At 39.6% G+C, this 15506-nt stretch overlaps 1 protein-coding gene across 9 annotated transcripts in view; it reads left to right on the forward strand.

Moving 5' to 3' along the window:
• DMD (dystrophin) overlaps window positions 1–15506 on the forward strand; it is a 2671852-nt gene that overhangs the window by 2621266 nt on the left and 35080 nt on the right. For all 9 annotated transcript variants that reach the window (XM_070365439.1, XM_070365442.1, XM_070365443.1 and 6 more), the window contains 2 exons: window positions 10359–10602; window positions 11786–11909. In XM_070365439.1, the coding sequence (XP_070221540.1) occupies window positions 10359–10602; window positions 11786–11909 (368 nt within the window). The remainder of the gene's footprint in view (window positions 1–10358; window positions 10603–11785; window positions 11910–15506) is intronic.

Below are 15506 nucleotides of genomic sequence, written 5' to 3' on the forward strand. Positions count from 1 at the left end.
GCTAAGTTGTGTCCGACTCTTTGCCACCCCATGGACTGAACCATACCAGGCTCATCTGTCCTCCATTGTCTCCCAGAGTTTGTTCAAACTCTTGTCCATTGAGTCAGTGATGCTATCCAACCATCTCATCCTCTGCTTCCCTCTTCTCTTGTCCTCATTCTTTCCCAGCATCAGGATCTTTTCCAGTGAGTTGGCACTTAGCATCAGATGGCCAAAGTATTGGAGTGTCAGCATCAACATCAGTCCTTCCAATGAATATTCAGGGTTCATTGCCTTTAGGATTTACTTATTTGATCTCCTTGCAGTCCAGAGGACTCTCAAGAGGCTTCTCCAGCACCACAGTTCTAAAGCATCAATTCTTCAACGCTCAGCCTTCTTTATGGTCTAACTTTCACATCCATACATGACTACCAGAAAAACCATAGCTTTGACTATGTAGACCTTTTGTTGGCAAAGTAATGTCTCTGCTTTATAATATACTGTCTAGGTTTGTCATAGCTTTCCTGGTGAGGAGCAACTGTCTTTTAATTTCATGACTGTAGTCACTGTCCACAGTGATTCTGGAGCCCAGGAAAATAAAATCTGTCCTGTTTCCATTTTATCACCTTCTGTTTGCCATGAAGTGATGGGAGCAGATGCCATGATCTTCATTTTTTGAATGTTGAGTTTCAAGCCAGCTTTTTCACTCTCCTCTTTCACCTTCATGAAGAAGCTCTTTAGTTTCTCTTTACTTTCTGCCATTACAGTGGTGTCATCTACGTATCTGAGGTTGTTGATATTTCTCCAAGCAGTCTTGATTCCAGCTTGAGCTTTATCCAGCCTGGCATTTCGCATGATGCACTCTGCATAGAAGTTAAATAAGTAGGGTGACAGTATGCAGCCAATTTGCATACTCCTTTCCCAATTTGCAGTTAGTTGTTCATGTCTGATTCTAACTGTTGCTTCCTGATCCATATCCAGGTTTCTCTGGAGACAGGTAAGGTGTTCTGGTAGTCCCATCTCTTTTAGAATTTTCCACAGTTTGTTGTGATCCACACAGTCAAAGACTTTAGGGTAGTCAATAAAGAAGAGGTAGATGGTTTTTTTGGAATTCCCTTGCTTTCTCCATGGTCCAGCAAATGTTGCCCATTTGATCTGTTTCCTCTGCCTTTTCTAAATCCAGCTTGTACATCTAGAACTTCTCAGTTCCTGTTGAAACCTAGCATAACCTTGGTTTTTAGCATAACCTTGTTAGCATGTGAAATGAGTGCAATTGTATGGTAGTTTGAGCATTCTTTGGCATTGCCTTCTTTGCAGTTGGAATGAAAAGTGACCTTTTCCAATCCTTTGTCCACTGCCAAGTGTTGACAAATCTGTCTACATACTGAGTGCAGCACTTTAACAGCATCATCTTTTAGAATTTTCAATAGCTCAGCTGGAATTCCATCATCTCCACTAGCTTTGTTTACAGCATGTATTAGCACTTCATTCTTTTCTATTACTGAGTGATATTTCATCATATGGAAATACTACATTCTAAAACATTCATCTGGTAGTTGATGGACATTTGAGTTGTTTCCACTGAATGGCTATTGTGAATAGTTCTGCCATGAACTTTTGTGTGTGAGTACTGGGACTTTATAGAAATGATTCTTTAGTTTCTATCATTGTAATAGAGGAGACCATAGGATCAAATACAGCAAGAGTGTATAGCAGTGCATGCCAGGAAATGAAAAATAGGCCAACAAGATAAATTTACTGGGAGAATTTAAGGCCAGGTCTAACTACTCATGAGGGACTCAAGTCAGGACACACAAAGCTTAAAATTATGATTCTCTTTGAGACTGTTATAGCTTTTTGCTGACCACAGATAATGAAAGTTTGATATTTTACTATATATGTTTGAAAATTGAAACACACTTTTCCCAATGGTACTATTCCTGGAGACCAGACTTCCTCACTTCTAAAACCTTTCCCATCTTAGCATGCTTTTTGGATGGTTAAAACTAGTCACTGTCATACTCGTCTTGGGTTTTGTCTGTCTACCTTATTTCTAAGTATAATGGGATTTTTAAAAATGAACTCTTATTGTTTTGAACCTCTGATTAATACACTTATTCTTAGATAATACTGTGTTAGTCCTTGATCAGGAATTTGATCAAATTTGAAAAAAATCTCAGTCATTGAAGATAAAAGCAAACTAGAGTCAATTAATACTGTCAGGTTCTGTCTCATGGAGCTTGAGCAAGATATAGATTGCTATGTCAAGGACAACTCCTGAGAATAGAGTATATCTAAATATATTAACCCTGTAAATTTGGTCTGAACAGTTTATTACAATAATCTATGGGTAAAGTTTTATCATGTGGTCACATGCCCAGCAAATTTGGTCACATCTGAGGAAATCTCATCCTAGTGATCTTAGCTTAGTGATTTCATTTTGCCCAGATGGTCAGCTGTGATACACTTTACTACAGCAAAGATGATGGAAAATATAGAGTAATTACCAGATTCTGGGGGTAGCTACTATAGTGATGGGGGGTGGGGACTAGAATTAAAGAAAATATGATGAATCAACTTGTAAGTGTTCTCAAGCTAACCTATATATATAAAGAGCGAGTGTGTTGTTCTTTAGTTGTTCAGTCGTGTCTGACTCTTTGCAACCCCATGGACTGTATAGCCTGCCTGGCTCCTCCATCCATGGGATTTCCCAGGCAAGAATACTGGAATGGGTTGCCATTGCCTTCTCCAGGGGATCTTCCTGACCCAGCTATCAAACCTTCGTCTCCTGCATTGGCAGGTGGGTTCTTTAGATGAGCCACCAGGGAAGCATGTATATATATATATATGTGTGTGTGTGTGTGTGTGTGAGTGATATATATATATATGTGTGTGTGTGTGTATGTATATATATATATATGTGTGTGTGTGTGTGTGTGTGTGTGAGTGATATATATATATATGTGTGTGTGTGTGTATGTATATATATATATATGTGTGTGTGTGTGTATGTATATATGTATATATATATATATATATATATATATATATATATATATAGTGCTAAGCTCAGTAGGTTTTACTAGATTGCTGTTCTTTCAGATAGTTTAAGTGCTTTCTTTTGGTAAGTAGGGATTTCCCTGGCAGCCCAGATGGTAAAGAGTCTGCCTGCAATGTGGGAGACCCAGGTTCGAACCCTGGGCCAGGAAGATCCCCTGGAGAAGGCAATGGCAACCCACTCCAGTATTCTTGCCTGGAGAATCCCATGGAGGGAGGAGCCAGGCAGGCTACAGTCCATGGGGTCGCAAAGAATCGGACACAAATGAGCGACTTCACTTTTTGGTAAGTAGCTTTCAACACACCGAAGTTTGCAAATCCACAGAGTAGACAATATAGGGAGAAAGAAGTCATAATAATTATGAATACTTAGAATGAGCCAGGCCTGGTTCTAACAGAGCTGTACATAGAGACTGTAGACTGCACTGGCCCACTGAGCCTCCTGACATGGTAAGAGCTTAGGGCAGTTTTCTAGCCTCAGCAGTTGGCATAGCCTGGCTTTGAATCAAGGTCTTTCTGACTCCCAAACCATTCTCTCAAGCCCTCTTCTAATTCCCGCCTCACCCATAGGTTGCAAAAGGGACCAAAAAGACAGTGTGCCCAAAGAAAAATTATCTCACATTTCTTTACTTGATTCAATATTGTGTTTCAATGCAGATATCACTGGAAGAAATGGTACGATTATAAAATCCCACTAAGGTTTATTCAGTAGAAAGGGGTTGGAAATGAAGAGCTCTGAATGCATTACAAGGGGACAATGCTGAGAGAAGGATTGGAAACAAGAGCCTGGGGGGTTCCTGCCATTTTTACTGTTTTGCTTAAGGCAAACCTAAAATATGCATATTTTTACTTCCCACCCTGTGAGCGGCTCCTTAATTAACACTGGTAGTGCCAAGGCATATTAATGTCTCTTTTTCTCTGGTTTAGGGGTATTTTTGACTTTGTGTTTGATAAAACTTTACAGTATAGCTTTAAATATTTCAACTATAATTGAAAAAGGCTCTGTGCAATTTCCAGTTTTTAAAATACCTCACGCTTATGAAATGTGTCTTTGCCTTTTTTTTTTTTTAGAAACTGCTAATTTGCCGGATTTATAATTGCCATAGTAGTTCTGTGTGATTTACTACATGTACCCAAATCCACATTGGTGGATATGATTTAGCAGCTTTTAATACTATACGAGGGTAAAGCTGGATTTCTCTGGACCTAACCTTTTTAGAGGCAAACCTTTGTAGTTGTTCTCGCTTTATGAAATAGATGTTATGTGTGCTCATGCTTTGATATACAGTTGGATGTATAAGACTGTTAAGACTATGATCACTGAAAAGTGATCTTCATACAAGTATTTAATTACAGTAAGGAGGTTCTATTTAAAGAGTACATGACCTGCACTGAAAACACTTGATTGACAGCAATAGATTAATAGAAATTACACAAAGATTGTTGTAATGTTCTTTATTGCAACTAGCAGAGAGCTAGTTATGATTGCCAGAGGGGCTGGATGCTTTCATGTTTTCAGCACGTGGAGGTAAAGCCAATTTGATTTCTCTCTTTTCTGTCTCTTATATCCATTAGCTAGTTAGGAAAAAAATATTTAATGCAAATTTGTATCTGGACCACCACATTTATACACATGATGACATAAAATTAATCAGATAGAGCTACATAGTTGTAGAATGGAGGGATTTTTTAAAACTCTGTGGAGAATAAATTAATAATAGATGGCAGACTTTTTTTTTTTTTTAGCATAACTGGCTGCAGGAAGAAATTGTGGTGACAGAAACCATGTGAAGTGAATTTGAATTAGTGTTCTTTAGGGATACCAGAGAAATATAATTTACAAGATAATCAGGAGCCTAAATAGATTCTCTGTGGAGTCGGCATCTGATTCCTGACATACATTCATCTATGTTGAAATGACTCCACAAATACCTTCCAACAATTAGAGAGTCAATAGGAGTGAAATGTGCATGTATAACTTCAAGAAAAGCAAAATATATATCAGTAATAATACAAATCGACCGCCAACTGTTAAAATGAGTAGATTGTATACTTGTGGTTAAGGTTTAAAATGAGTCACCTTGGAACAGTGGTATCTCATTGATCTTTTATGGGAATGCTATATCACCTATGTGCTTTATAAATACTGTATCCAAAAAAATGTAGCATTATGATATACTTTAAAGGGTACTGACATAGATGTTTTTAAATATAAGAAAATGACTTAAGCCCTTTAGCCCTTATAAATATTTCCCAACCCCTAAAACCACTCTGTAACCATGACCACATTTATTAGGAAATGTATAGTAAAAGTTATCTCTAATTCAACTCTTTGAACATCAGTTTTTCTTGGTAATCTTGAAAATGTATAAATACCTGTAAAAGAGAATTTAGACTCGAAAAACTTCATGTTTTACTTGGTTTCTGGCAAACATACCTCCTTTTGAGCTATTTCTGGCTGTTTTAACCTTTGCCATTATAACTTGTCCTGCCTCAGAACTTCAGGGGAAAAAAGTATTCTTTCAAACTCAGACCTGTTATTCAGCTTAATAGAAGTTTTATGTGTGCCACATATTTGTTTAGGAGAAGGTACTTGTTTGGTTCATTGGACCCTGCTGTGGTAAATTTAGATTTGAATGAGTGCTGAGGAAACCTTGATCAGACATTTATAAAATCAACACATCCTGGTAGCTTTCTGATTAATATAATGTTAGCTTTTGCTTTGAGGCGGCGTCTTCTGCTCCTTCTATTTTTCCAGTGGTAGGTAATATATGGAGTGAAAAAAATTAAAAAGTCGTAACTGTGCTTTAAAACAAGATGAACATCTCTGTGGACCAGAAATGGTGGGCTAGGCAGTAGTATGTGGGGCTTAGTCAATAAACTTTCAACTCCTGTTGGAATAGCAGTAATTAAAATGCAGAGTCAGACACGACTTAGTGACTAAACAACAGAATTCTCCTCACCAGCTCGGGGCACAGAGCCAGAAATTTGAAATCAGGGTCCTGCCAAAACACACATGGAGGGAGACATACACATACTTATGTGAAAAAGTTGAAGTGTTGATCACTCAGTCATGTCCAGCTCTTTGCGACCTCATGCACTGGAGCCCGCCAGGCTCCTCTGTCTATGTGATTCTCCAGGCAAGAATACTGGAGTGGGTTGCCATGCCCTCCTCCAGGGGATCTTCCCCCTGAACTCAATAGATATGGTAAACTAGGCTGGACCCAGAGGAAGTAAGGAATTGCAAAGAGATGATTCTGAGGACTTCACTATACAAAGCAGTAAGAAAAACAGATAAATATAAATAAGCAATTAAGAAAGATAGGGAATGGACCATAAGGCTGTAAAATATACCTAGTACAAGGTTCAGAAGAAGAGAAGGGAGGAAATGGCAGAGAAGCAATAACCACCAAGAATCTTCCAGAACTGAAGAATGATGTGTGTCTTTAAGGAAACGGTCTCCTGAGAGAAATTTCAAACATCTGGGAAGGCAAGAAAGGCCTGTGTAGAGCAATTGGTATTCTTTACAGCTCAGCTTTGGGAAGTCCTGACTGATTCAAATGAGTTCTCTCTGTTTTTTACTGGAAAACATAAAAACAGAAATGCAGTATGTTGTATATATTAAACCATGGTTTCTGAACAAGGGCGCTTATAAATAACTCATTAAAGGAGAGCTTCATGGAAAACTAGGCCCAAACAAACACCTCTCTGGAAAAGGTAGATAACTGTGTGAGAAATAAGTGGTAAGACGGTAGTCGTTTGTTGTACTATTCTGAAGCCCATGTCTAAAAGCAATGTTTTCAAAAAGGTCATTGTGGATGACCCACTCTGGTAGAAAGAGTTTTGAATAGGATTCTGCATATAAAAAGGTGTTATCAGTTGGGACATTTCAATGAAGGTGGATTTCTTTTAGCGGATACTTCAAGCAGAAAAACATAGATAATAATTTCTATGAAATGAAACCCTCTGAAGAGTGGATGATGCTTCAAGTTCACAGAAACATTTAGATGATTGTCAATTGAGTGGCCAGAAATTGGATTTAATTAACATGAACTACTTGTGTTGGCTTATACCCAGAGGACCTATGTATAGAACCTAGCTAAGGGTAAACTTATTTTGATGAATTTCTTCTTATTACTGCTTTGTCAAGGCAGATTGCTAGGAAACAAACTACATGATAACTCTCTGTGAAGACTGACAGCAGACAGAATTTCAGTCAATACAAATAGAGTATATTCCTGTAAATGAAAAAGATCATTGACTGATTTCCCTGTATTACTTGAAACAGATTCCTGGAAAACTGGTAACATTAGGTATAGGGTAGATCTTTGTGCATGCTAAGTCACTTCAGTCGTGTCCTGACTCTTTGTGACCCTATGGACTGTAGCCCACCAGGCTCCTCTGTTCATGGGATTCTCCCAGCAAGAATACTTGAGTGGGTTGCCATGCCCTCCTCTAGGGTTCTTCCCTGGGTAGAACTTCAAACAAAAACAAAAAAAGAGATTAAATTGGATTGAAATAAAATCTTCTTTGGTATGGAGGTCCAGCATTTTGAAACTGGACGTTCTGGAAGATGTGCCATTCCTGAGGAACGTTCATTCCAGGTATGGAGCAACAGAAAACATTTTCCTAAGAGGAAAAACCCTCTTGCAAAACAAGAGCCTCTGGAGACACAGGTTTGATCCCTGGGTTGGGAAGATCCCCTGGAGTAGGAAATGGCAACATGCTCCAGTATTCTTGCCTGAGAAATCCCATGGACAGAGAAGCCTGGCAGGCTACAGTCCATGGGGTTGCAAAGAGTCAGACACGATTGAGCACACACACATAACAGGAAGCCTGATCATAAGATTATTTTTCCTCCTCCAACTGGACAAGGTAAAAACTCTTCTTGACTGCTCACTACTTCTTCTCCTGTCCTTTCTCATTGATAGAGATCTTCCACCTTTGTAGCTAGGACATTCTCTAACCCAATGAAATAACATCTGTGAACAATAGAAATCTACCATCCTATTTTGGTGTTCATTATAACTGGAAGAAGGATACCAAGAGTTCTAATCATTTGCTAGGTACCAAATAACAGAAGTGCCCTCTGTTGGTATTCTCAACAATTTGAAAGCAAGAAGGAAACCCATACCCCTAAATGTCTCTATTAAAAAACATAAAAAGAAAGGACTTAAGTATTCAACTTAAAAGCTAGGGGAAAAACACATTAAGTTATAGGAGATTATTTGACATAAAAGGCGCCTGGGGTAACTGAAGAGCTTAACCACAGCCCTGATGTAAAGACTCAATAATGCAAAGTCAGCTGTTTCCATTTTATTCCATACAGTCAGTGTCACTCAAACGCTAAATGTCAACAAGGATTTTCCTGGAATAGGAAATCTTGACTCTAAAATCATAGAGATGATCAAAGAGATATGAAGAGCCAAGACAATTTTATGGCAGAACAGAGTGGGAGTGAGCAGGCCTACCAGATCACAAGATATTCACAGCCAAGGTGTGGAATTTGCACAGGGACACACAAATAATAAACCAACCACAGAGAATAGAGACCTCTGAAGCACACTTGTGTATTTATGTGTGCTCAATGGACTATAAAAATGCCATTGAAATCAGTGGGAGTCAGGGAAAGGTGGCCTATACAAGGCACAGGGCTGGCTTAATAAGTTATCTATGTCAGGGGGAGTCAAGTTAGATTTCATGTTCACACCAAACAAAAGATTCTGGGTTAAGTTGTAAATGTGAAAAACAGAGTTGTAAACTCTAAAATGTAGGTGTACAGGAGATTTTCTTAAAACATGACACTCAGAAAACATGGAGAAATGTTTTGAAATGAAAAATTGTTGTATAATAGGATGCCAAGAGTAAAAGTCAAAATTAGCTGTGCTAAGAGATAGTATTTGCTATGCTATAATTGGCAATAAATAAGCATCTAGAACATATCCAGAATTTGCATAAGAAAAAGACAAGCCAGTAGGGAAGCAGCTACGGAAACATTAAAAGCCAACTAAGATGAAAGACGTTCATCCCCTAGGAATTCCCTGGCCATCCAACGATTCTGTGCTTTCACTGCCAAGGGTGCGGGTTTGATCCCTGGTCAGGGAACTGAGATCCCATGAGCTGTGTGGCACAGCCAAAAAAAAGAGGTCAGCCTCACCAATAAAATGTACCCATCACCTGAAACTTACATGTTTGGTAACACCAAGGATTTGTTGAAGATGTGGCCAAATGGAAAACCTCACTCACTGATGGTGGGAGAGCGAATTGGTATAAAAACATTTAGGAGAGCAGTTTGGTGATCTGTGGCAATGTTGATGGTGGTGCTAGAACCCAACAATTTTACATCTACATATATTCTGTAAAGACTCTTTCAAACAAGTATTCAAGGAGACAGGTAGAAGGAAGTTCGTTGTATCGCTGTTTGTATTGGGAAAAGTTGGGAACAACCTAAATGATCTTTGACAGGAGAATGTGGATGGCATATTCAAGCTGCAAAAGAATGTTGAAGGCAAAAAGCAGCTCTTAGAATGGGATGTATATGCTTCAACAAAGTTCTTAAAGTTTAAGAACATGCTATGTTAAATAATGCTATTAGATTGAATCGCATGAAACGGCCATTTATGTAGGTTTAAAAAAGCTGAATATCACTAGCTTTATTAAGTTCAACCTAGTAATGGGGATATCATGGTAATGCTGGACATGGAACTCAGGATGGCTTTATCTCCTTAGGGGTAGTGGTGAGCAGGGGACTGATACAATAAGGAGAACTTGTGGGGAAGCTTCTGCTGTAACTGTCATATTTTATTTCTTCAAAATTTTGAAGAAAATATGGCATATGTTAAGTATATTAAAGCACCATGGTGGGTACATGGGTACACTCTTACTATGTTCTTCTACCACGCTGTTGAAAATATTTGATCATTTGTTTAAGCAAACCCAAGTGTCAATAGAAGTAGAAGAATTATAATCCGATGACATTCTAAGGCAATATTTACACAATGATTAACTCCTTTGCTGCTTAATTATGTAAACATAGCACTCACAAGGCTAGAAGTATAGAAGATTGAAAAGCATCTCCCCTCACACACACCAGGCAGACGCTTCAAACTTTATTTTGTTTTTTTGTTTTTTTCTTTAAGCATTGCTAAAATTGTCATCATAAAAACCATTCATTAAGTGCCTCTCTTTTGCTTGCTATTGTGTTTGGTGGCGGTCAGATATATCTCTCTGCCATTAGTATAAGAAATGTGGTGATGATATTCAACTTCCTTTTTCTTGTTTTTTCCCTTGTTTTTTCCCCCCACTTCTTTGATGCCAAATAGGAATCTGCAGGCTGAATATGATCGTCTCAAGGAGCAGCATGAACATAAAGGCCTGTCCCCACTGCCGTCCCCTCCTGAGATGATGCCCACCTCGCCACAGAGTCCCCGGGATGCTGAGCTCATTGCTGAGGCCAAGCTACTGCGTCAACACAAAGGCCGCCTGGAAGCCAGGATGCAAATCCTGGAAGACCACAATAAACAGCTGGAGTCCCAGTTACACAGGCTCAGGCAGCTGCTGGAGCAAGTGAGACACCCCTCTCTCTAACATGGGATCTTTACAAAAATCCACTTTCCCCACTTACAACTAAGAACTAGAACTCTCAGTCCTTTTCAGAAAGGCAGCAAACATTGATTTGGTCATTATTCAGTGTGTGCTTCGCCAAGTGCTAGATAGCAAGGGATATAAGAATAGGAACGAAATGAGCATGTTGTTTTATGTTGCTTCCAGATTGTGTTCTATGAAAATGTGTTTTATTTGACCAATTTAAAATTCATCTTGGGAAAAAAATGCAGAAAGGTTTCTACTGGTATCCGAAAGTGAAATTTTTACCTCTTGAAAATCAGGAGCTCTCTTTTTTGCAGTTACTCTTATTTTGTGGTATGCCTTTGGTTTCTTTTGATAATCCCTAAAACATAATTTAAGTGGCTATTGAAAATGTAGCAGGATATTGCGTTGTAGAAGACCCTTCCCTGCACATAGTCCTGGCTTTCTGGGAATTATAAATTTTGAGATATGGTCTCTCCATCTTATTGCATAATACTTCACAAAAGTGTGAATTTTCCATTACATTTTTATGGTCTCATTTGGGCTTCCCTGGTAGCTCAGTTGGTAAAGAATTCACCTGCAACACAGGAGACCCCAGTTTAATTCCTGGGTCGGGAAGATCCACTGGAGAAGGGATAGGCTACCCACTCTAGTATTCTTGGGCTTCTCTTGTGGTTCAGCTGGTAAAGAATCCGCCTGCAATGCAGGAGACCTGGGTTTGATCCCTGGGTTGGGAAGATCCCCTGGAGAAAGGAAAGGCTACCCACTCCAGTATTCTAGCCTCAAGAATCACATGGACTGTATAGTCCATGGGGTCACAAAGAGTTGGACATGACTGAGCGACTTTCACTTTCACTTCACATGATTTCAACATTCTCACATGACCTTCTACATCTTTCAGTTAGTGTAATGATTTTCTATATCTTATTCCACTGTAGCTGTACTGTCTTTCAAACTTTTAAGGGGGTATGATTCAGGTACAAAGACAGTATCCATGGACCTTATCAACTGTGAAATTTCCCAAACTTAACTGTTTGTGGGAGATTTCTAAGTAGGAAAAATCATAATTTCAGAGTCTTGAGTGTCTATAATGGGTTTATATTTATGTATTTGTTTGAGTGTTTATTATGAAAAATAATTCTATTTTCTTTGGATGCCTTAGCCCCAGGCCGAGGCCAAGGTGAATGGCACAACGGTGTCCTCTCCTTCTACCTCTCTTCAGAGGTCAGACAGCAGCCAGCCTATGCTGCTCCGGGTGGTTGGCAGTCAAACTTCAGAATCCATGGGTAAGTGTCCGTCTTAGCTACTCCTCGATTTTGTCATCTCTTAAGGTCTGGAAATGATGAACTATTTGCAGCAACTTTTAAATTGTCTGCTCAATTATTTAATATCAGCTATGGACCAGAGGTTGTCATGAATGCCTTGGGGGTACAGAGATGAAAGACACAGTCCCCTTACCCTCTAAGGTCTGGCTGTTCAGTTACTAGAGTAGGGCCTTGTGGTATTAAAGTTTCAGTCATTTAGGAGATCTGAGAAGGATTTTTGATGAATTGATATCTGTGAAGGGTTTTGAAGGACAGAGGAGGAACTGAGCATTTGTTGAAGATGGAGAGATGAAGGCCAAGGGCAGGAAAGAGCCAGGGTTCCAGACATTAGAAAGATAGGATCCCAGCAGGAGTGGGGGAAAGTAAGGCTGCAGAGGAAGGTGAGGCTCACAACACAGTGATGTGAATACTGGGCAGAGGTGTTTGGTCGGTGTCACAGAGCCACTGAGCATCATTTAGCAGGTAAGAGATAGCTACAAAGATGCACTCTGGCAGCTTTATCTGTCCCAGGGTAAAACTTCTATAGTTTGAAAGACAAGTGAGAAGGCAGTCACAGAGGCCAAGTTATGGGACTTCTGAGGATGCTTAAGAGATGTCTGGGATGGGATAGGAGGAGATGACTGTGACTTATTTGAAAATAGAGTACCCAAGACCAGGGGACTTACTAGAAAATGTAAGGAAAGGAGGGGAGAGGACTTGGTTGGAAGAAGATGGTGATCCTTTTGAAGGTGGAGACACTGTCTTTGAGGAGGTGGTAAAAGGGCAGTCTGGATTTGAGAGTGAACCTCACAGAATGGGGAGCTGAAAGGTGTGAGAGGAGAAATATAACAAAGGTGCTTGGTTTCAGGGCCTTGGGGAGGACCTCCATTTAGTTGATGGGGGAGTAGTGTTGGAAGGTGTAGACACATCAAGTCATATTCTCCAGACTGAGAAGGAACGTTAAGACCAAAAAGTGAAGCAGCTAACTCCATAAATAAAAGCCAGCTTTCATTTCTTTTGTGAAGGAAGAGGAGATGTTTGAAGTTGTTTTCTCAGCTTTGCCACACCTCAGTGATTTAGGGCATCGGCTGCTCTTGCTTCCATCTGAGATCTGAATCGAGCTAATTGACTGTTGGGAATGTAAGCAATAGCTCAGCATCTGAAAACATATGCCTTTTTAAAGTCCTTACATTCCCAAAACAATGGAGTTTTAGTATGTCTTATTATTTCCTACTGCAGGATTTTCTCCTTTTTTGAAGTAAGCCCAGCCTGAGAAGCTAAGTCACATATTTGAGAGGTGAGATACAAACCCCTGGGTGCTTAGAAGTATTAATTATTTAGACCTGTCACCATGAGCCCTGAGGCAGCATGCCTATGAAAGCACCCAAATTAAAGTACACCTCAGGCTGTGGGCCTGATGATTTGTGGAGCTCGGAGAATCATGGCAGACCCAAATACAAGGACAGCAGTGCATTTGCCAGTGGCTGAGTTAGGCTAAGAGATAACTTGCCAGTGTCAATGGATAAGCTCTATTGTTAGTGAGTTTGTTCTATGAAGAGACTGAATGAGAGGTGATCCCCCCCCCCACTGTTGTTGTTCATTTGCTAAGTCGTGTCAACTCTTTGTGAACACATGGACTGCAGCACACCAGGCTCCCCTGTCCTTCACTGTCTCCCTGAATTTTCTCAAATTCATGTCCATTGAGTCCTCACTGTAAAGAAGGGGCAGGGAAAGACCCTCTTCTTGAAAGATGCACATGTGTTAAAATAAATGCAGTGTGTATCCTCATGCTTTGAAGCTCCAAGGTGTGATAAGGCTGGGATTTGCTGAACCATACTCTGGTAGAATGCCAATATATAACCCCAGGACTCTGTAAAGAGAAGTACAGGTGAAGTCATACTAGGTGATCTATCTAATGAGTTGGAGTGTTTCCTCAAACCATGACATACTTAGCAAATGTAAGTCTCTGTGTACCATGTGGGCATTCTGTACATTTTTTTTAATGGGATGGTGTGCTATGAAGTTCACATTATGTTTTCAAATAAGACAAATAGAAATGGACGAAGTCTGTCTTCCCAACAACTTATCTCTGACTCCTTAACTTGTACCCAGTCATTCTTTTTAAAGAACGTTTTGTATTTTGTTTAAACAATGTTAAAAGGTTCCTTTACTGCTTAGAACAACTTCAAACTTAGGGCAGAATTGCAATTTAGTCAACGTTTTGCCAATTTGCTGTATTTATTTATGTTGACATCTTTGTGTCTGTGTGTATGTGTGTATATACTATATATATTCCTGTTTTCTGTGCATGTATAGTTTTACTCATTGAATGACTATATTTCATACATAGTAACATTTCACCCCTAAACATTTTAACATGTATCCTCCAAGGTGAAAAATCTTTTCTTACATAGTCACACTCAGGAAATTAACACTGATATGCCACTATTATCTAATATATAATTTAGATTCAGATATCCCACATTCTGCCAATAATATCCTTTCTATTAATAGCTTTTTATCTTTTTCATTTAGAAGCCAATGAAAGGTCACCCTTGGCATCTAGTTGTCATGTCTCTTGAGTTTCCTCTAATCTAGAACACTCGCCCAGCCTCTTCAGATGTTGCAGGACACTGGCATTTCAGAAGAGGTCAGGCCAATTGTTGTGTAGGATGTTTCTCATTGGGGATTTGCCTGCTTGTTTACTCCCAGCTGGATTCAGGCTAAGTATCTTATGCCAGATTATCACATAGGTGATGCTGTGTCCTCAGCACATTACTTCAAGGCTTTTTCTCAAGATTGCCAGGTAGACCTCTCTCGTGAGTATGTTATGGATAAAACCAGATAAAAATAGAACACACTCTGAAATCATGATCAGCCTCCAGAACATCTCTCCCACTTTCTAAACTGTATAGAGGTACCAGTTTTCCGCATTTTCTTCCTTTACCTACCTGCCTTTTTTAGCTTCATTCAGGTATAAATGATAAAGATGTATTTTTTTTAATACAATATCTTTATTTGGCATTGGGTGTCCTGACATTTGTTCATTACAGTCCCTTAAAAAACAAACCAAAAAATCAGAACAAATTAATCAAAAATAAAGATCCAATGGCCCTATGTACATGTAGCAGAGACAGCCCAGGCATCTCTCATGTGCAAGAACATGCATACACACACAAACAGATGCACACACATACTCCCCACACACCCTGGGAGACAGTTAAGGGGTTAATAAGCTTTGGGGAGTGCAGGGAAAGATGTATTTTTAATGTATACATCTTGATAAGTTTGAGCGTGTGTGTGTGTGCACGTGCATATATGTATATATATGCACACACACACACACCCATGGGCTTCCCTGGTGGCTCAGTGGTAAAGAATCCCGCCTGCCAATGCAGGAGACATGGGCTCAGTCCCTGGGTAGGGAAGTTCCCCTGGAGGAGGAAATGGCATGCCACTCCAGTATTCTTGCCTAGAGAAGCCCATGGACAGAGGAGCCTGGTGGGCTACAGTCCATTGGGTCGCAAAGAGTTGGACACGACTGAACAACATGATACCGTCATCATAAGCAAGGTACTA

This window comes from Bos mutus, chromosome X (genome assembly GCF_027580195.1).
Source record: "Bos mutus isolate GX-2022 chromosome X, NWIPB_WYAK_1.1, whole genome shotgun sequence".
NCBI classification, from domain to species: Eukaryota; Metazoa; Chordata; class Mammalia; order Artiodactyla; family Bovidae; genus Bos; species Bos mutus.